The following is a 22942-nucleotide window of genomic DNA, read 5'->3' as shown; positions in this document are numbered from 1 at the left end:
CGCACTGGCATCAGGGTGTTTACTCAAGCCTCATTCAGCTGGGGAGAAAAAACAGCAGTAACTGGATTAAAAACCAGCAAGAAATTAAGGATTCACACCAGCGGCTGCAAACATCAAAGGCAAATCCCGTGTGATTCTGCGCCACAAAAGTAATCTTCTGCTTGTGTGAGAGAGGTTTATAATTAATACGGTCAGCATTTCAACTGAGTTGCGCTGGAACATCAGGTTTATATAAGTGCTGTGAAATTCTATTTATTGTGGACTTTTAAATTTATCTAAAATGATTGGAATCACTATTCTCTCATGGGGCTGCCAATTCAGCTAAATTAACTTCATTTCTCAGTTACCGACTGGTTGGATTTTTCAATGGTTTATCACCTATCACATAGGAATGTGAAAACAAAACATATAAAGAAGTCCAGAACACGTCTCTGAAGCAATGACTTTTAAAGCCACAAGGTCACAGGTGATAGGAGAAGAATTAGGCCATTCGGCTCATCAAGTCTACTCCGCCATTCAAGCATGGCTGATCTATCTATCTCTCTCCCTCCTACCCCCATTCTCCTGCCTTCTCCCCATAATCCCTGACTTCCCTACTAATCAAGAATCTATCTATCTCTGCCTTAAAAATATCCACTCACTTGGCCTCCACAGCATTGACTTGGCCACCACAGCGGTGGCAAAGAATTCCACAGATTCATCGCCCTCTAACGAAAGAGTTTCCTCCTCCTCTCCTTCCCAAAGGAACGTCAATAGACAATAGATAATAGGTGCAGGAGTAGGCCATTCGGCCCTTCGAGCCAGCACCGCCATTCAATGTGATCATGGCTGATCATTCTCAATTAGTACCCCCTTCCTGCTTTCTCCCCATACCCCCTGACTCCGCTATCCTTAAGAGCTCTATCTAGCTCTCTCTTGAATGTATTCAGAGAATTGGCCTCCACTGCCCTCTGAGGCAGAGAATTCCACAGATTCACAACTCTCTGACTAAAAAAGTTTTTCCTCATCTCTGTTCTAAATGGCCTACCCCTTATTCTTAAACTGTGGCCCCTGGTTCTGGACTCCCCCAACATTGGGAACATGTTTCCTGCCTCTAACATGTCCAACCCCTTAATAATCTTATACGTTTCGATAAGATCCCCTCTCATCCTTCTAAATTCCAGTCCTTTAATTCTAGGGCTGTGACCCCTAGTCCTAGACTCTCCCACTAGTAGAAGCATCCTCTCCCCATCCACTCTATCCAAGCCTTTCACTATTCGATACATTTCAATGAGGTCCCCCCTCATTCCTCTAAACTCCAGCGAGTACAGGCCCAGTGCCGTCAAACTCCCATCATGTGTTAACCCACTCATTCCTGGGATCGGTCATTCTTGGGATCATCATATTGAGATGTATTATGGCTGGAATTTACCCAAATATTAACACCTAAATAGTTGAATTGAAAAACTGGCAAGTCCCAATTCTGTGCTTGGGCTGTGGGTGCTGTAATGGGCTGAGGTGCATAAAAGCAGAAGAACATAAGAAATAACATTAGTCATAGGCCATTCAGCCTTTTGAACCTTGGCAATGCAAGATAATGGTTGATCTTTAAATTGGTGCAACCATTCCTTGTGTAACCCCGTTTCTCTCATTCACTTCATTGCCAAAAGTATCGATCTTGAAAATACTCAGCAACTGAGCCTCCACAGCCCTGCCGAGTAGGGCATTACAAAGATTTGGTCACCCTGAGATGTAGATGTTAGGTTCCCCAGAGTGGAAATGGCAAAGACTAGAGGGCATGGCTTTAAGGTGAAAGGGACAAAAAATTTAAAGGAGTTTTAGTTTAGTTTAGCGCTGAAACAGGCCCTTCGGCCCACAGAGTCCGTGCCGACCGGCGATCCCCGAACATTTAACACTATCCTATACACACTAGGGACAATTTTCATTTTAATATCAGGCCAATTAACCTACAAACCTGTACGTCTTTGGAGTGTGGGAGGAAACCGAAAATCTCAGAGAAATCCCAGGCAGGTCACGGGGAGAACGTACAAACTCCGTGCAGACAGCACCCGTAGTCAGGATCAAACCCGGGTTCCTGGCGCTGTAAGACAGCAACTCTACTGCTGTGCCGCCCATGGGCGGGGGCAGTTTCTTTAAACAGAGTGGTGGGTGCTTGGAACATTTAAGGAGTCGCCACCCAGTCATTGAACCACTGATAGATACCGCATGGAAACAGGCCCCTCGGCCCACCGACTCCACACTGACCTCCCCTGACACGAGTTCTCTATTATCTCTCTTTCTCATCCGCTCACCCGCACACCAAAGGCAATTTACAGCGTTCAATAAACCCATAAACCAGCATATCTCTGGGATGAGGGAGGAAACCGGAGCACAAGAGGAAATTCACGTGTTCGCAGGGAGAACGTGCAAACTCCACACAGACAGCACCCGTGGCCAGGATTGAATGCCCTGGAAGTCAAAGTGTTGATGCTTCTATTAAATTCCCGATCTTTGTTTTTGTTGACTCGGTAAAAAATTGTCTATTTGTAACAAAATGGAGTTTAATACATTTGCTGCGTTTTGGGAAACCATATTTGTGCCCATTTCTGCACTGAAAGACTCAGGGAAACTTGGCTAAAGGTTAACCCCTACCTGCTTTACAAGATATCAGTGACTATGAAGGTTACACTTCATCGCAGTTCTTTTCACATATCAGATCATGGCACAGTGGCGCAGCTAGTAGAGCCTCTGCCAAAAGTAGAGAAGCATCTCAATCCTGATCTCGTGTCTCGTTTGTGTGGAGTTTATATGTTCTTCCTGTCACCGCATAGGTTTCCTGCAGGTGCTCTGGTTCCCCCCCCCCCCCTCCCCCCCCTCCCCCCCCCAACTTGTTTGTAGGTTACTTGGCCACTGTAAATTGCCCCTCATGTGCAGCTGAGTGGTAGATTGTGGTTCGGGGGAGGGGGGGAGAGATAGTCGATGAGCATGTGGGGAGAATGAAAAATCAGATGCATGTAGGATTTAGATTTAGATTTAGAGATACAGCGCAGAAACAGGCCCTTCGGCCCACCGGGTCCGCGCCGCCCAACGATCCCCGTACATTAACACTATCCTACACCCACTAGGGACAATTTTTACATTTGCCCAGCCAATTAACCTACATACCTGTACGTCGTTGGAGTGTGGGAGGAAACCGAAGATCTCGGAGAAAACCCACGCAGGTCACGGGGAGAACGTACAAACTCCGTACAGATGGCGCCCGTAGTCAGGATCGAACCCGAGTCTCCGGCGCTGCATTCGCTGTAAGGCAGCAACTCTACCGCTGCGTCACCGTGCCGCAGTGTAAAGGGGTGTGTATGTTAGTCGGCATGGACTCGGTAGACTGGAGGACCAGTTTCCATGCTGTATGTCTCTACGACATAATAGAGCTTTCACATTGCTCAATAGTTGGCAGTGAAAGACATACACTCCATATCCACAGCCTATCGGGTTAACTATGTTTTATCGCCAAGAGCTAGTTATAATTTCTCAGGTAAATGTCAATGTTTATCGTTCTTTTGTTACCAAGACCATGAAGTGCCGAGCTATTTGCATCTGTATTTTACAGAAAGCAGTGGCCTGCTGATCTCAGAAGAAAATCTGGCATTCTGAGATGAGTTTAATTAAAAGCCGCATATGAGGGTCATAAATCATTCAATCTAAAGGGCCCAGTAAAATTACAAAATAGAATTGGGAAACTTAACATGTTGAAATTAATAGCAATTCTGTTGCTATTTTAAATTTGTGCAAGAGGTGATTTTAGTATACCTAAACTTCTCGAAGCATCTGACAATTTTTCAGAATCAGGCTATCTATTGTTTCTGCCAGCAACCCAGGAGAACAGTCATTTAAAATTCCCATTAAATGAAGAACAGAATACATTTGCATCCATTTTCACCAGGCATGTGCTGATATTCTTTTGATCAAAACCCTCCTGCAGCATGCATGTACAAAAGGGAATCAAACGCCCGTCTGAGATTTTTATCCACAAGGCAAAGTTATCAAAATTAACAAAGGTCAATTTCCTTGGGGTAAGTTCTTCCATTACTCACCTCTCCCTGGAACCTGGAGAAGCACAAGTCAGGTCCCTCAAAAACTGTGCCGATATATCGGACACAGGTTTAAGGTGAGTGGGGAAACATTTAATAGGAACCCGAGGAGTAGCCTTTTTACACAAAGGGTGGTAGGTGTATAGAATGAGCTGCCGAAAGCGGTAGTTGAGGCAAGTACTATCGCCATGTTTTAGAAACATTTAGACAGGTACATGGAGAGGACATGTTTAATTGGGCCAAACACAGGCAGGTGGGACGAGTGTAGATGGGACATGTTGGTCAGTGTGGGCAAGTTGGGCCGAAGGGCTTGCTTCCACGCTGTAAAACTCTATGACTCTATGTAACATTTGGATCTGTGTATCTGTTTTGTATTATGTGAACTTGTGGTTGAATGGCAAGGGCATCTCGAAGAATCTTTGCCTTAGGCAAATCAATTGTTGACTAGCAACTGGAATACCAACGGAAATCTTGGCTTTGAAGGTTATGGAGAGAGAGGATTCAGCCCATGATTGGCAACAGAGTTGCATTGCCATCAGAAGTAGTGTTGGGTCTGCAACCCACATGCGAGTGCCTGCGTTGAATAGTGCAAATGTTACTGCGCATCTATCAGCTTTTTCCTGAACAAGTTCCATGTTTTCCTGCTTGCTGAGTTGACCCCATTATTATCCCAGGAGTTCCAAATTGAATTGAACGTTCCACTCTCACCAACAAACTTGTGATAGGTACATAGAAACATAGGCAATAGGTGCAGGAGTAGGCCATTCGGCCCTTCGAGCCAGCAAATGTGATCATGGCTGATCATAAAAAATCAGTACCTCGTTCCTGCTTTGTCCCCATATCCCTTGATCCTGTAAGGAAGCACCTAAGGATGGCTGGGCCTAAGAAAAACTTCTGCAATTGCAATGTCACTAATACTACAGTGATAATTAGGTCCTACAGGAGAAAAATTCAGGACTTATAATTGAATTTAGCTCTGCGAGCATTCGTGTCATGGTTATTCATTTCAGAAGGGATAAGTTATACTGAAATACTGATGCATTTCAATTCTTCCCTCTCTGCCCTTGGAATTTCTGATGAATATTCACAGGGCCCCCAGTCTTCACAGGAGATCATTGACTTGCAGCCCAGCTCAGCGAAAGCAGCAGAAGATACAGTGAGGCACTCCGTGACTTCTTAGGATGTCATTTGAAAGTTATATATAAATTTACATGCCCTATATCTAAATATAAACACACGTTTCATGAGAAGTAACAAATATTTCAAGGGCATTGGGGCTTCTAGAGCATCCTAAGACCTGAACACATTTCCTGACCATAATCGTAAAATGCACACTCAGTTAATGTCCTGAGCTTTACCCTGGATATTTAATAAGATTTGCTACAGATTGAGGAAGATAAACTTGAAAACTATTTGCTCAAGTGATCTGATAGTCTTGCTTGTTCAAAGCATGGGAAGATAGTTAGAACATTTTAATTATCTGGCATAACCTAATCCAATCTCAAACACGATGAACAAAATTAATAACCTACAAACATCAATAAATTTAAAAAAAATTAGAATACAAATTTAATTTCAAAGGCTACACATTTTAATCATGAAAGTTATTGACTAATTCAGTGAAGAAAACTGCTGCTAATAAGATTACAGTGTAATTTGAGTTCTGGCTCAGAAACCTTTGGCTGAGAATCAACAATTCAGATAGGAAGGCTCAAAGTCAAAAGAGTTCTTCCAACTTAATTCATAAATCTTTCCTCTTATCCACTTTATGATACATACAGAATCTCCCCATGTAAAATGAATTTTCACAAGAAGGTACAATAAATGTTTAGAAAGGAACTGCAGATGCTAGTATATGCCGGCGATAGACACAAAGTGCTGGAGTAACTCAACAAAGGTATTTATTCACAAAATGCTGGAGTAACTCAGCAGGTCAGGCAGCATCTCAGGAGAGAAGGAATAGTTGATGTTTTGGGTCGGGACCCTTCTTCAGACTGAATTTTCAGAAATTGAATTAATATTTCAGTATTTCAGGTCAGGGCATTTCTCAGGTTTTTGATCTGATTTTCAACTTATTCTTCTTATTCTCCTCTGGCCAACATGAGACTCTAATTCCACATCATCGGCATTCAACATGGCCACGCAACTGTCTGGCTGTATCATGAAATAGTTCAAACCAAAAGCCCACCACTGGCTTATTACGAAATTTAAGTATGGATAATAAATGCATTTCCACTCTGTGATGTAAAAAATGATTTTTTTTTCAGATAAATTGATTGTTCGATTCATCTTACTCTACATTTTTCCCTTCCTTTCTCTCACTCTTTCTCAGTCAGTCGCATCTCTCTCTCTCTCTCTCTCTCTCTCTCTCTCTCTCTCTCTCTCTCTCTCTCTCTCTCTCTCTTCTCTCTCTCTCTCTCTCTCTCTCTCTCTCCTCTCTCTCTCTCCTCTCTCTCTCTCCTCTCTCTCTCTCTCTCTCTCTCTCTCTCCTCTCTCTCTCTCTCTCTCTCTCTCTCTCTCTCTCTCTCTCTCTCTCTTCTCTCTCTCTCTCTCTCTCTCTCTCTCTCTCTCTCCCCTTCTCTCTATCTCTCTCTTCCCCTTCTCTCTATCTCTATGGGTCCATTTGATTTTCTAAAGCGTTATCTGTCCATATCAAAACCATTCCCCGATACCACATTCAATCCTTTGGCTTTGAGTTGGATCAGTGCGTTGTGCTTGCAATGCACACTGACTATATTGTACATTTTTCTGCAGGCCAGCAGTCCTACAACTGGAACAGCTCCCTGGAGCCAGCCACGCACATCTGTCAGTCCTTCTACTCAGGACATCTGCAGGTATGTCAGCCGAGGCAACGTTTAGGAATGTCACTGCTTGGATATGATTTTGACTTGCTTCTACTTCTTTGCGACTGCCCCGACTGCCACAACCCTGTCTTCATTGTGTTTCATTTCTGCTTGTTTTTCTGCGTCATCGTTATGCTGAAACTGTTTATACATTTACTAATTCATTTTGTTTCCATTTCTTTTGCCGCGTCTGTCTGTCATGCTCTCCTTTCATCTTCTCTACTCTCCATCTTTCATCTCTGCATGCTGTGCTCAGAACTGCTGCCCATTGTGAGGATGGTGACACATACTCAACTCCTGTCAAAGCCCTCAACATTTCCAGCAGGGATTCTAGTAAGAAACATGTAAAGAGAAGAATTAGAAAATCCAATGAATCGCTGTGAAAGATGCGAGCGTGTGCACTACAAGCACCCTGAGAAGCAGCCCAGGTCATCTTGTGCTAAGGACAATGGATTCGGCAGGAATGATCCCGGCTCATCGTCGGATGAAGATCACTGGGCGCAAATCCGAAGGAGAAGTTCAGAGAGGGCGAGGGCTTTTAGGAAAGGAAGGAGTAAGATCAAAGCCCACAAAGAACACGAGAAGACATCAGATGCAGTTCTGTTGTCGGTGGACTCCGAAAATGATCTGGGTGAGATGAAGGACTGGCCCAGTTCACACCAGTGCCATCAGGCAATCCTCCGGGAAAGAGAGAGGATGCTCCACAACAAGGACGTATGGTTTTCATCATCTCCGATATCTTCCATCGATGGAAAGTGTTCCTCACGGAAATGTGTACAAAACAAGATATCAATAGTAAAGGGCTATGAGAATTCCTCCACTGTTGAAGATGGTTATGCCAAGAAAATATCCAGGGGGAAAAGTACCGATGCATTACCTCTGCACGTTGCTGGAACAGCTATCAATCCTGAGCCCTGTGGCAGCACTAGTCCTACCCAGCCTCAAAATGCAAATGACTGGCCTGATGATGGGGAAATCTGCAGGTTTGTCTATATAACCACCACTGAAAGGCAATGATATTAGTGTTTACACCACTTATCACTCAATGTTGCAAGCATGTTCAAACTGGCCTTTTCATCCCAACATTAATCTGCTTCCTTTGTAGAATACTAAACGGTTGCTCAACCTATTGTTGATTGAGAATTCAATGATTTCCACTGGAGACAAATAGGATGACACGAAGTTTAGACATTTTCTGTTGTTCATTTAATTGATCCCGGATTAAATGATGTCAATGCATTCAAACTGGTGATAAACAATGATTTTTTTTGCAAAAACCCTTATGTCAAAGTCACATTGCAGAGGATAATGAGTTTTAACGTGGTAGTTACTAACTGAATGTTATCGTCAATGGTGTATTTCAGCTTGTTGTGGAATACCATCAATAGAACCCAATGCCCAGAGGACTTTCTTTTTCTATTTTACAATGTGATATTAAGACTGCTATGCAGGTAAAACAGACTAGAAATAGCTTGGTGCTCTTTGTTTCCATCCATATATTGTTGATCACGTTGTGGCAACAGTCATGATCTTGCGAGATGGAGAACAAGAGGAAGCTTTTGCACTTGCTGTTCTAGATGTATTTTACTCCAAACTTTATTCAGTTTAGGTTTAGGCTTATTATTGTTGCGTGCATTGAGGTACAGTGAAAAGTTTTTGTTTGTGGGCAATCAAATCCAGTAATACTATAAATGAATACAATCAAGCCAATCTCAGGTACAAAAGGTAGACCAAAGAGAAGAATACCAGTGTGCAATATATAGTTTAGGAAGGAACTGCAGATGCTGGTTTAAACCGATGAGAGACACAAAATGCTGGAGTAACTCAGCGGGACAGGCAGCATCTGTGGAGAGAAGAAATGGGTGACATTTTGGGTTACCCATTGCTTCTCTACAGAGATGCTGCCTGTCCCACGGAGTTACTCCAGCATTTTGTGTCCATCTGCAATATATAGTTTTTCAATTGAGAGAAAATGTCTAATGGCCGCAATGAGATAGGTTGTAAAATTAGGAGTGAAACCTAGCTTTATATTCTTCTACACGCATACTACATTTCTCTCCGTCAATTATATATATACTGCACCATATCTTTGTTAGGTGGGGTGGGGGACAGAGGTGGAGGGGCTGAAGGGTGATGGGTAGAATGGGAGTGGGAGTTGAAGTCTGATGTCGGGTAGTGATGCAGATAAATCACAGCAATCCCAGAGCTATATTCAGCATAATTGCCCACAGCTTTTTTAAAATAACCAATTAATCAACATTCGATTTCACTTCCAATTAGCATCAGTGGGCTAGAGGATGTTCCCATTGGCACAGTGTGAAGTGTTCACTGGTTCAGGTGGGATCACTGGAAAGGCGTGTCTGGAGATGTCACAAGCTGTCTGGAGATGAAACAAGGAAATGGCAGATGAGTTGAACAGGTACTTTGGATCTGTCTTCACTAAGGAAGACACAAACAATCTCCCAGATGTACTAGCGGACAGAGGTCCTAGGGTGACAGAGGAACGGAAGGAAATTCACATTAGGCAGGAAATGGTTTTGGGTAGACTGATGGGACTGAAAGCTGATAAATCCCCAGGGCCTGAAGGTCTGCATCCCAGGGTACTTAAGGAAGTGGCTCTAGAAATCGTGGATGCATTGGTGATCATTTTTCAATGTTCTATAGATTCAGGATCAGTTCCTGTGGATTGGAGGGTAGCTAATGTTATCCCACTTTTTAAGAAAGGAGGGAGAGAGAAAACGGGAAATTATAGACCAGTTAGTCTGACATCAGTGGTGGGGAAGATGCTGGAGTCAATTATAACAGAAGAAATTGCGGAGCATTTGGATAGCAGTAACAGGATCGTTTTGAGTCAGCATGGATTTACGAAGGGGAAATCATGCTTGATTAATCTTCTGGAAATATTTGAGGATGTAACTAGGAAAATGGACAAGGGAGAGTCAGTGGATGTACCTCGACTTTCAGAAAGCCTTTGATAAGGTCCCACATAGGAGATTAGTGGGCAAAATTAGAGCACATGGTATTGGGGGTAGGGTACTGACATGGATAGAAAATTGGTTGACAGACAGGAAACAAAGAGTAGGGATAAACGGGTCCCTTTCAGAATGGGAGGCAGTGACTAGTGGGTACCCCATGGCTCGGTGCTGGGACCGCAGTTATTTACAATATATATTAATGACTTGGATGAAGGGATTAAAAGTAACATTAGCAAATTTGCAGATGACACAAAGCTGGGTGGCAGCGTGAACTGTGAGGATGCAGGGTGACTTGGACAGGCTGTGTGAGTTGGCGGATGCCTGGCAGATGCAGTTTAATGTGGATAAATGTGAGGTTGTCCACTTTGGTGGTAAGAACAGGAAGGCAGATTATTATCTGGATGGTGTCAAGTTTGGAAATGGGGAAGTACAAAGAGATCTGGGTGTCCTTGTTCATCAGTCACTTAAAGTTAGCGTGCAGGTACAGCAGGCAGTCAAGAAAGCTAATGGCATGTTGGCCTTTATGACAAGAGGAGTTGAGTTTAGGAGCAAAGAGGTCCTTCTGCAGTTGTACAGGGCCCTAGTGAGACCGCACCTGGAGTACTGTGTGCAGTTTTGGTCTCCAAATTTGAGGAAGGACATTCTTGCTATTGAGGGAGTGCAGCGTAGGTTCACTAGGTTAATTCCCAGTATGGCGGGACTGTCATATGTTGAAAGACAGGAGTGACTAGGCTTGTATTCACTGAAATTTAGAAGGATGAGAGGGGATCTTATTGAAACATATAAGATTATTAAGGGATTGGACTCGCTAGAGGCAGGAAACATGTTCCCAATTGGGGGAATCCAGAACCAGGGGCCACAGTTTAAGAATAAGGGACAGGCCATTTAGAACGGAGTTGAGGAAAATCTTTTTCACTCAGAGAGTTGTAAATCTGTGGAATTCTCTGCCTCAGAAGGCAGTGGAGGCCAATCCTCTGGATGCTTTCAAGAGAGAGAGTTAGATAGAGCTCTTAAGGATAGCGGAGTCAGGGGGTATGGGGAGTAGGCAGAAACGGGGTACTGATTGTGAATGATCAGCCATGATCACATTGAATGGTATTGCTGGCTCGATTGGCTGAATGGCCTCCTCCTGCACCTATTGTCTATTGTCTATTGTCTATAAGCCGTCAGCAGTAGTAACATGGTCCCACTCTCCTGTATACAATAGAAAATAGGTGCAGGAATAGGCCACTTGAGCTAGCACCGCCATTCAATATGATCATGGCTGATCATCCAGAATTAGCACCCCGTCCCGGCTTTCTCCCCAAATCCCTTAATTCCGTAAGCCCTAAGAGCAACTGTATATCCAACTCTCTCTTGAATACATCCAGTGAATTGGCCTCCACTGCCTTCTGTGGCAGACAATTCCACAGATTCACAACTCTCTGAGTGAAAAAGGTTTTTCCTCATCTCACCTAATGAATGAAGCCCTATGATAACTTGAAAGGCAGAGGTGGGCAGGGTGTCACATTGACCCATGTTTGTCACATACTGTCAATACCTCCATACTGTCGTCTCACAACTGTTCCACTGCACTCTCTCCTCACCATCAACAAACCTTGAAGGAATACTGAAACCAATTTCCCATAAATCCTTTCAGATCTCATCTGTCCAAGTCTCATACATAGGCTGAGTCATTTCTACCACTTGTAATCACCCTCGACAATCTTTCTCCATCCATCTCCCTTTAAAATTAGTTAACTAAGAACATCAGGAAACACTTTTATATAATTCTCAAAATTAAATAAAATTTAAATCATTTTTAAGTAACTTGGGGACGAGATAAGGTGAATGCGTCTTTTTCTGTGTATTCACAATAGACAATAGGTGCAAGAGGAGGCCATTCGGCCCTTCGAGCCAGCACCGCCATTCAATGTGATCATGGTTGATCATTCTCAATCAGTACCCCGTTCCTGCCTTCTCCCCATACCCCCTGACTCCGCTATCCTTAAGAGCTCTATCTAGCTCTCTCTTGAATGCATTCAGAAAATTGGCCTCCACTGCCTTCTAAGGCAGAGAATTCCACAGATTCACAACTCTCTGACTGAAAAAGTTTTTCCTCATCTCAGTTCTAAATGGCCTACACCTTACCAGGTAAACTTCACCAGGTTTAAGGTGCGAGGGAAAAGATTTAATAGGAACCTGAGGGGCAACTTTTTCACAGAGGGTGTTGTCGAGTGACAGGGGTTATGGGGAGAAGGCGGGAGAATGGGGTTGGGAGGGAGAGACAGATCAGCCACGATTGATTGGCGGAGTAGATTTGATGGGCCGAATGGCCGAATCATTCTGCTCCTATCACTTCTGACCACATGACCTTATGATTTGTTTTTAGAATCCATTCCAACGCAATGCCTTAATAGACTGAATAATCCCACCAAGATTAATGGCAAGGCACCTTGCTTGGTATTTTTCTGCTTACCATCTGGGCACCTGGCTGGCAGGGAAGATTGCTAGATTTTATTTCTATTGACCAGTGAATCGTCACCCACATAGTGAAGATAAAATTGTAACACTTGGCTTCAAGCTCTTGATTAATGTATGATTCCATAAATTATGTGCTGCCTTTGTTATTGTGAGCTTGCCATGCAAAGTATATAGAGTTACAAATATTCATTTGATTGGACTTTGCCCCCCAGGCATTTCACTCTGTTGACTAATCTCATTCTCATGGGAAATCGGAGCCATTGAGCCCATGCTTTAAATAGCATCTGACAGTAGCTTTTTATTACTGATGGAAATGTGTGTTAATCACTTGCATTAATTCTGGCCCTTCACATTAAAACACAAGGTTTGCTTCCTGGAGACAGTGACAGAGAATTATCCTCCTTGGAGGAAATCTACATCAGTCAGATCAAAAGAGCAGCTGCAGGAGTCAAATCTTGGACCACGAGGGTAGAAAATAACTATAGAATGAACTGCTATTAAACGGTGATATTCATATTGAAGGTAAACCACTCCGTGTGAAGGTGAAATAAAATAGGCTGATCTTCAGTGTGGTAATCAACAGCTGACCTCGAGATTCTCGTCTAATTGGAATTTTTCAGCCATCACTAAACTTCCCTTCGCTCAGTCCGCCTTAACCAACCTGATCTCCCGGTGGCTGAGCACTTCAACTCCCCCTCCCACTCCCAGTCTGACCTTTCTGTCATGGGCCTCCTCCAGTGCCATAGCGAGGCCCACCGGAAATTGGAGGAACAGCACCTCATATTTTGCTTGGGCAGCTTGCAGCCCAGCGGCATGAACATCGACTTCTCCAACTTTAGATAGTTCCTATGTCCCTCTCTTCCCGTCCCCCTTCCCAGTTCTCCCTCTATCTTCCCGTCTCCACCTATATCCTTCCTTTGTCCCGCCCCCCTGACATCAGTCTGAAGAAGGGTCTCGTCCCGAAACGTCGCCCATTCCTTCTCTCCTGAGATGCTGCCTGACCCGCTGAGTTACTCCAGCATTTTGTGAAATAAATACCTTTGATTTGTACCAGCATCTGCAGTTACTTTCTTCCACTAAACCTCACTGGATCTTTCTCCTCTCAGGATCTGCCACTGCGAAGGGGACGATGACAGCCCGCTCATCACTCCTTGCCGATGCATCGGGACGCTGCGCTTTGTACACCAGGCCTGCCTGCACCAGTGGATCAAGAGTTCCGACACCCGCTGCTGTGAACTCTGTAAATACGATTTCATAATGGAGACAAAACTCAAACCGCTGCGTAAGGTACACCCTCCAGAAATCATCCACCAGCATCTTCTTTGTAGGGTTGAAGAGTTTGTCACACATTTTGAGGCTCAGTAGGAATTTGTTTATGGTTTTATGTCAGATTATGCACAGAATGCACATGGCGGCACGGTGGCGCAGCGGTAGAGTTGCTGCCTTACAGCAAATGCAGCGCCGGACACACAAAGGGTGGTGGGCGTGTGGAACAAGCTGCCAGAGGAGGTCGTTGAGTCGGGTACTATTGCAACATTTAAGAAACATGTAGACGGGTACATGGATAGGACAGGTTTAGAGGGATATGGGCCAAACGCAGGTGGGACTAGTGTAGATGGGACATGTTGGGAAAGTTGAGCCAAAGGGCCTGTTTCCACACTGTAAGACTCTATGCAAATGATTACCTTGCTATTTGTCGGGATTGCTACATAATTTGCCATTAATACAGTAGGGGATCAGAGAATCTGTGGGAAGATTACTGTTGCTGATTCACGGTGGCACGGTGGCGCAGCGGTAGAGTTGCTGCCTTACAGCGAATGCAGCGCCGGAGACTCGGGTTCGATCCTGACTACGGGTGCCGTCTGTACGGAGTTTGTACGTTCTCCCCGTGACCTGCGTGGGTTTTCTCTGAGATCTTCGGTTTCCTCCCTCACTCCAAAGACGTACAGGTGCGTAGGTTAATTGACTGGGTAAATGTAAAAATTGTCCCTTGTGTGTGTAGGATAGTGATAATGTGCGGGGATCGCTGGGCGGCACGGACTCGGTGGGCCGAAGGGCCTGTTTCCGCGCTGTATCTCTAAAAATGCAAAATCAACAAAGGTAACTCAATGTAACATTTATTCTGAGTCGTTCTACAATGCATCCTGCAAATAGCTTTCCTTTGATAAGTTGGACAGTATATGTGACTTTAAGCGCTGACATACTGCCGGTTAAGATTATTCTTGCTGGAGAGAAACTCCTTTATGCAATGCCATAGGATATTTGTAGGAAGGAACTGCAGACGCTGGTTTACACCGAAGATAGACACAAAATGCTGGAGTATCTCAGCAGAACAGGCAGCATCCCTGAATAGAAAGATTGGGTGACGTTTTGGGCCAAGACCCTTCTTCAGATATAGGATTTTTGTTCGGTAATGTCTACTTTTAATGTATGCAATTTAACTAAATGATTCATCTCAGTGCCCATAAACTTGCAAGTAATTATTCACCCGATTAATAGCTAGATGATATCTTCAATACTGTTGGTTTGATACCTGTAGTTTGGGACATCAACAATTGCTCTCATCATTCCAATATTCTGCACATCTCATCTTAACAAAGTGAGATCCAGAAGAAAGTCCTTTATCGCCCTTACATATTTAGGGAAATGCTCAAGAGTTTTAATACCAATTATAGAAAACTTGGCAGGGCCACGAATGACATTTGCCTAAGAATTCCTAAATCCATACGAAACTCTTTACATACATTACAAATTTGTACTTACCATTCAATTACAATAATGAACTTCTGTAGACATAAGCTTTACATTAATGCCAGGCTGTAATAATTGATTTTCTCTTCAACTCAATGTGCAATACCAAACTGAGTAAAAGTTAGCAATTTTCTCAAAGTCACATAATAGGTGAAATTATCTAAATTGCTGTAATTAACAAGCGTCTAACACAATTGGTCTAGGATAAAAGAGGTACATACCTTGGCAGTCATTTACCCAGATGCAGTAATATATTCCTCCATGTCCCATTAGTCTTATTGTGCCACCAGAGCTGCATATCAATTATTTAACCTGAGGATTCAAGTTGAATGCAGAGGAAAAAACAACTGTGTTTAAACTGGAAGGTTAGATTCCTCTCAAATTCATTTGAAAAATAATTATTGTGCCTCGCAATCCTACGTTTGTAACTCAGAATTTACTGGCAAGTTCACAACATGTTACCCATTTGGAAAGTACTCAGCACTGATAAGAAATTAGCCCTGGGTTATGAATCAGGCCATTTTACTGGATAATTTTGTGATCACGACTTTGGAGAACGCGGTAACATTCGCTGCTAATGAAGAATGCAGTCGCTTATTTCACAAGGATGCAATTGCTCATGAATTCGACAGGCACAAGGCAAATGAAGGTTGACATTGAGAAGATGAAATGTGGAGAGATTACAGTCTGGAAGGAGGCAATCTGGCATGCCACATTTGCAACATCTCTATCTATGAACAATGCAGCTGGTCCCACAGCACACACCCCAGCAAATGACTTTCCTTCCCATACTTATCCAGCTGCTTTATGAATGCAACCTTTGAAACTGCCTCCACTATGGCCCTTGGAAGTGCATTCAGACACTAACCATTCGCTGATCCAGAGACATTAATTTACCAAGAAATCCTGGATGCAGAGAGGCGATTGAAATGCAGGAACAGAGAGAAGACGAATGACAAACTACATTTTGCAGGACATAACACATTTAAGGAGGAGAAGGAAGGGGAGGTGGAGCAGTTGTATCAGTAACGCCTTGAGTGATGTAAAAAAACAAACAACTTTCACTAAATATGTCACTCCAGACCTGCTAATGTGATTAACTTTGTAACGGCCCAGTTGAGTAATCAGTTCAGTTGATTATTAGGGATAGATAATAAACTCTTGTCCATGTGGAGTTTGCACGTTCTCCATGTGACCGCTTAGGTTTCCTCCGGATGCTCGGTTTCCTCCCACACCCAAAGAAATGAGGGTTTGTAGGTGAATTGGCCTCCATAAATTGCCCTTGGTGCGTAGGGAGTGGATGCAAAAGTGGGATAACATAGAACATGTGAACAGGTGATCGATGGTTAGCGTAGATCCATTTGGTTCATTTGGTGACATGCTGTGCATTTAAATTCAGTTCAATTCAAATCAAGACCGAGGTCATTGACTGAAGAGAGCAACCAGGGAAATGAAAACAGAAGTCACGAAAGTAAATGTGGAAAGTGTTGAAAAACCAAAAGACTTGACAAACAATGGAAACTATTTAACCGGATGATACAAAAGAAACGTATTCACTCAACAGACAATGACAGCGATGAAGTGCAGATGAAAATGAGCTGGCTAGAGAAAAGTACAAAGATAATGAAGGAAAGGGAAATATGAAGTGGAAGGATGCAGGAGAGAAGCTAAAAAATAATCCAAAAAGCAAGTATAAGATACAAAATCAAATGATCAAGAAATACAAAAAGGAAAATAAATCATTCGATAGACATGAGTTAAAAAGAGGAAATTAATTACTAGAGTCTGATTAAGATAAACTTTTAGTTTATTATAATTTAGAGATACATTTAGAGAGGCAGGTCCTTTGGCCCACCGAATCCGCACCGATCAACGATCCCCGCACATTAACACGATCCTACACACACTAGGGACAATTTACACTTATACCAAGCCAAGTAACCTTCAAACCCGTACATCTTTGGAGTGCGGGAGGAAACTCGGAGAAAACCCACGCAGTCACGGGGAGAACGTACAAACTCCGAACAGACAGCACCTGTAGTCGAGATCGAACCCGGGTCTCCGGTGCTACAGATAACAGTAGGTTAATTCCCGGAATGGCGGGACTATCATATGTTGAAAGACAGGAGCGACTAGGCTTGGATACACTGGAATTTAGAAGGATGAGAGGAGATCTTATCGAAACGTATAAGATTATTAAGGGGTTGGACATGTTAGAGGCAGGAAACATGTTCCCAATGTTGGGGGAGTCCAGAACAAGGGGCCACAGTTTACGAATAAGGGGTAGGCCATTTAGAACTGAGATGAGGAAAAACTTTTTCAGTCAGAGAGTTGTGAATCTGTGGAATTCTTTGCCTAAGAAGGCAGTGGAGGCCAATTCTCTGAATGCATTCAAGAGAGAGCTGGATAGAGCTCTTAAGGATAGGGGGTATGGGGAGAAGGCAGGAACGGGGTACTGATTGAGAATGATCAGCCATGATCACATTGAATGGTGGTGCTGGCTCGAAGGGCCGAATGGCCTCCTCCTGCACCTATTGTCTATTGTCTGTTGTCTATTGAAAGTGCCTTTCATTTCAAAGGACTATCTCAACTTAGATTTTATCAAATAATGTGAAAGGGATATTTTCCACAGGATGAAGACATCCTCTTGGACAGTACACGAGGGGCAATGCCACATAGAGTCATAGAGTCAGACAGCATGGAAACAGGTCCTTCAGTTCACCTTGCCCACGGTGACCATCACACCCCATCTTCACTGGTCCCACCAGCCTGCATTTGGCCCAGACAGTATCTCTAAACCGCTGCTATCCATGTACCTGTCCAAATGTTCCTTAAGCATGTATACAGGGAATCTATGGATGAGGAAATGTGGCAGTGGATCGCTAGGAACGTCATGGTGCTGAGGTTTGCACAAAGGACACATTTTTAACCTAGGACCAATCAACAAATGAAAGGTGAGAGGAATGATAATAGGAATCGCTTATCATAATAGGAGTTCTGAAATCGTGGTCGATAAGAATCTGGATGCAGAAACTGTCATTTTAAATGAAACCATAATGGACTCTGAAAGACTAAAATAAAGTCACAAAGTGCTGGAGGAACTCAGCGGGTCAGGCAGCAGAGGTGTGGGGTGGGGTGGAGAACATGGATAGGTGATGTATCAGGTCGGAACCCTCCTTGAGACTGGTGGGGAGGAGGGGGACAAAACTGGAAGTGAGGGTGGGGTCAGGACAAAGCCTGGCAAGTGATAGGTAAATCCAGGTGGGGGGAAGGGAAAAAACAGTGAAAGGGAAAAAAAAACTGTGAAGGGAAAAAACTGTGGGAGTTTTTTAGTTTAGAGATACAGCGCGGAAACTTTCTGTAAACACGTCTATAGCCCTCTATGTCCACACGTACCAGCAATCCCCACACATTAACACTATCCTCCACACACTCGGGACAATGTACACTTATACCAAGCCAATTAACCTACAAACCCGTAGGTCTTTGGAGTTGGGGAGGAAACCGAAGATCTTGGAGAAAACCCACGCGGTCACAGGGTCAACGTACAAACTCCGTACAGACGCTCCCCTTAGGCGGGATCGAACCCAGGTCTCTGGTGCTGCAAGCGCTGTAAGGCTGCAGCTCTACCGCTGTGCCACCGTGCCTCCCCTTTATGTGGGTGGGTTGGTGGATTTATATTAAACGTCGGTCAATAGTCCATCCACAGTGACGGAGACAGAGAGATCAAGAAAAGGGAAAAAGATGTCAGAGATATCCAAGGCTTCAACCAATGCTTTTTCTCCTCTAAAAGATTAATTCAAGCTTAATTAATCTTCTATTATTCGAAAAGGTAACAGAAAGGGTAGAAGGTGTATATAGCAACTTTAATATTCAGAATCATTGATAAATAACCACGCTGGCTCATGAAAAAACTTGAGTGAAGGTAGAAATAGCTGCACAGATAGCAAATTGACTGTCTAAAATCCAAAGGAAAGAATAAGGTGAAGGCTAATCGGTTTGAAGGAAGGTAATCAGCCTTGTCTTATAACAAGAATGATTGATTTAGAATCAAATAACATTTGTAAATAATACCAAGGTCTCGGACCAGTAGAGGCATGGGCAATACTGAAGACAACAAGCAACAGAAGAAGATATTAGAAATGTTGTGGCTTGTCGATTCAGTGACAAATGATCTCAAGACATAGACACAAGGAAATGCGGGGTGGGAGGTCGTCAGTGGACCCCACTACAGAAGGGGGAGGGGTTGTACAGTTTGATAGCCACAGGGAAGAAGGATCTCCTGTGGCATTCTGTACTAGCATCATGGTGGAGCCAGCTAAGTGAGATGTTCACCCTTGTCTACCATCAGCACTGCGCACGGTGATCTCCACGAGCAGACTGTTTCCCCTTTTGACTTTCACAATCGATCCCCAACCCCTGCACCAATGCCCGTGTGTGTGCCACTGCGTTTTGAACATGGTTCGTGTGCCCCCCCTTGTTTGCAGGTGCCGGGAGGAGTCCATGTCTCTTGTGTGTGTAAAGTGTGAGACGTTGCAATAGACAATAGACAATAGGGGCAGGAGGAAGCCATTCGGCCCTTCGAGCCAGCACCGCCATTCAATGTGATTATGGCTGATCAATCGGAGAGGAGTGTGAATATTTGAAAGAGCTACGACTGGGTTACCTTTGCACTTCGGATCCACTCTCCATTTCTTAGCGCGCCCGGTGTGGAGGGGTTGGGAATGGCGAGTCAGTTGGGGAAGACCTCATCCACCTGGTCTTCCTCTGGGCCTGGCCAATTCATGGGGCCAGGCTGCCACCAGCAAGGGTCCCACCGGAGCCTAAACGTCTCTGGAGAGAGAGAGCGGCGTCTCTCTGGGGCTCCTGAGACCCCCACTCTCCCACCCCCTCTCCCTCCACGTATGTCGCTTCCTCTGACCTAACATTTTCACTCCCCTTCTCTCCCTATCTGACCCCTTTTGATTTCTTCTCATCTCTGGCCTTTGTCCACCAATCTACCAATCAACATTCTCCCCTCTCACCCCCCCCCCCCCCCCCCCAAGCTGTATCCACCTCACACGTGACATGTTTTGTTCCCCCCTCCACCTCTTTTCTAGCTTTCCCCCCTCCCCCCATTGCAATCAGTCTGAAGATTGACATCATCTGCCCATCTCCTCCAGTGATGCAGCCTGACCCGCTGAGTTATTCCAGCATTTTGTGTTTTTGTTTTCTGGGCAATGATGGCCATGTTTATATTTGAGAACTGTGTAAATGTTCTGATGAAAGATATGGAACTATGAAAATTATCCCCCTTCATCTAATAATTATACCAGCACAAATGCTACCCTCTCACCTCACACTCATGCCAAAGAAGTACAAGTTCTGTCCCTGTGTACCCCACCCCACACCTCTACAAACACACACACTCACACATACATTCACACACACACATCCACACACACACACACATTCATACACACATACATTCACACACACATATTCTCATACACACACACACACTCACACACACATTCATACACACACACATGCACACACACACACATTCACACACACACACACACACACACACATATTCACACACACATTCACACACACATGCACACACTCACACACACATTCACACACACATTCACACACACATTCACACACACACACATTCACACACACACTCACACACACTCACACACACACATTCACACACATTCACACACACACACACACACACATTCATACACACACATATTCACACACACACACATTCATACACACACACATTCACACACACACACACACGCACACATTCATACACACACACATTCACACACACGCACATTCACACACACATATTCTCACACACACACATTCATTCACACACACATTCACACACACATATTCTCTCACACACAGAAACACACTCACACACACATACACACACACACACACACACACACACACACACACACACACACACACACACACACACCAATGTTCCGTACCCGTTTTCAGCAGAGGACCAAGCTCTGCATTGTTGATGGTGGGAATATGCAGCAGATAGCTTGTATCGAGGAGCTGTTCAGAAGGTGGTGCTTGCAGTAAATCAAAGCTCAGCATCCATCACCTGCACACATCTATGGAACCGCAACATCAAAGATTACCACCTGCATAAGATACACCCCAACATTCATTTCATCTCCGCCTTTTTGCATAATTTTAACACTAAAATAATCATGAGTTAAATAAAATTATCCATGCGCTCAGCATTGTATTATTTTTTTAGATGTGCAAACGCTCATTTCTGCAATGCAGTGGCTATGGACAAATTCATGATTCTTATTAGATGGTGGCATTTAACAGAGTTCATTCCCACCTGGAACGCTAACCTTTGTTTCTTGTTCAAGCAACGATCAACTTGGGCCTTTTATTTCAGTTTTCCAGTCAGGGCCATTGCCATTTTTATGTCTTCCGAATGAGAATGACTTTCAACAAAGTTGTCAAGGACAGATTATGCGCAAAGACTGTCGTGATGATCATGTCTTGTTGAAATTTAGTATCCTGATCAGTTGTCGTTAGTTCCTTTGTTTTTAGATTTTTAGATTTAGAGATACAGCGCGGAAACAGGCCCTTCGGCCCACCGGGTGATCCCCGCACATTAACACTATCCTACACACACTAGGGACAATTTTTACATATTACCCAGTCAATTAACCTACATACCTGTACGTCTTTGGAGTGTGGGAGGAAACCGAAGATCTCGGAGAAAACCCACGCAGGTCACGGGGAGAACGTACAAACTCCGTACAGACGGCGCCCACAGTCAGGATCGAACCTGAGTCTCCGGCGCTGCATTCGCTGTAAGGCAGCAACTCTACCGCTGCGCCACCGTGCCACCGTGAATCAGCAACAGTAATCTTCCCACAGATTCTCTGATCCCCTACTGTATTAATGGCAAATTATGTAGCAATCCCGACAAATAGCAAGGTAATCATTTGCATAGAGTCTTACAGTGTGGAAACAGGCCCTTTGGCTCAACTTTCCCAACATGTCCCATCTACACTAGTCCCACCTGCGTTTGGCCCATATCCCTCTAAACCTGTCCTATCCATGTACCCGTCTACATGTTTCTTAAATGTTGCAATAGTACCCGACTCAACGACCTCCTCTGGCAGCTTGTTCCACACGCCCACCACCCTTTGTGTGAAAACGTTACCCCTCAGGTTCCTATTAAACCTTTCCCCCTTCACCTTAAACCTCTGGTTCTCAATTCCCCATCTCTGGGCATGAGACTCTGTGTGTCTACCCGGTCGGCCTATTCCTCTCATGTTTTTGTACACAACGTTACAACTCGTTAAATATTTTGATCTTTAACTAAAAGTCTGCTAAAAACACAGGAACATGGAAACTGACCCACTGGCCACCCAGTCCATGATATCTATCAAACGTGCGTATGTACTAATCCCATTCTATTCTCCCCATTTACCCATCAGCCCACCTCCCTCATCCCAAATTCCACCACTTGCCTCCATACTGAGGATAATGTACAAAGGCCAATTGAGCTACCAAGTCACCAGGAATCGGCATAGTGGCGCAGCTGGCAAAGCGGCTGCCTCACAGCGCCAGGGACCCACGTTTGTTCCCGACCTCAGTCACGGCATGTATGGAGTTTGCACTTTCGTCCCTGTGACCCTGGTGGGTTTTCTCCAGGTGCTCCGGTTTGCTTCCTCATCCTGTGGGTTTGTGGGTTATAATTGGCTTCTATAAATTGCCCCCTAGTGTGTAAGTGAAAGTGGGATAACCGGCAATTAGTGCGAATGACTGATCAATAGTTGGCGTGGACTCAGTG

General features: G+C 44.2%; 1 protein-coding gene across 8 annotated transcripts in view; it reads left to right on the top strand.

The window, feature by feature from the left end:
• Nucleotides 1-22942, top strand: part of LOC144597435 (E3 ubiquitin-protein ligase MARCHF1-like) — a 393741-nt gene that overhangs the window by 344593 nt on the left and 26206 nt on the right. For all 8 annotated transcript variants that reach the window (XM_078406851.1, XM_078406831.1, XM_078406861.1 and 5 more), the window contains 2 exons: nucleotides 6822-6901; nucleotides 13455-13635. In XM_078406851.1, coding sequence (XP_078262977.1) covers nucleotides 6822-6901; nucleotides 13455-13635 — 261 coding nt within the window. The remainder of the gene's footprint in view (nucleotides 1-6821; nucleotides 6902-13454; nucleotides 13636-22942) is intronic.

Source organism: Rhinoraja longicauda, chromosome 1 (assembly GCF_053455715.1).
Source record: "Rhinoraja longicauda isolate Sanriku21f chromosome 1, sRhiLon1.1, whole genome shotgun sequence".
Taxonomy (NCBI): Eukaryota; Metazoa; Chordata; class Chondrichthyes; order Rajiformes; family Arhynchobatidae; genus Rhinoraja; species Rhinoraja longicauda.
The sequence above is the reverse complement of the archived record's forward strand: the minus strand, read 5'-3'. Positions and strand labels throughout refer to the sequence as shown.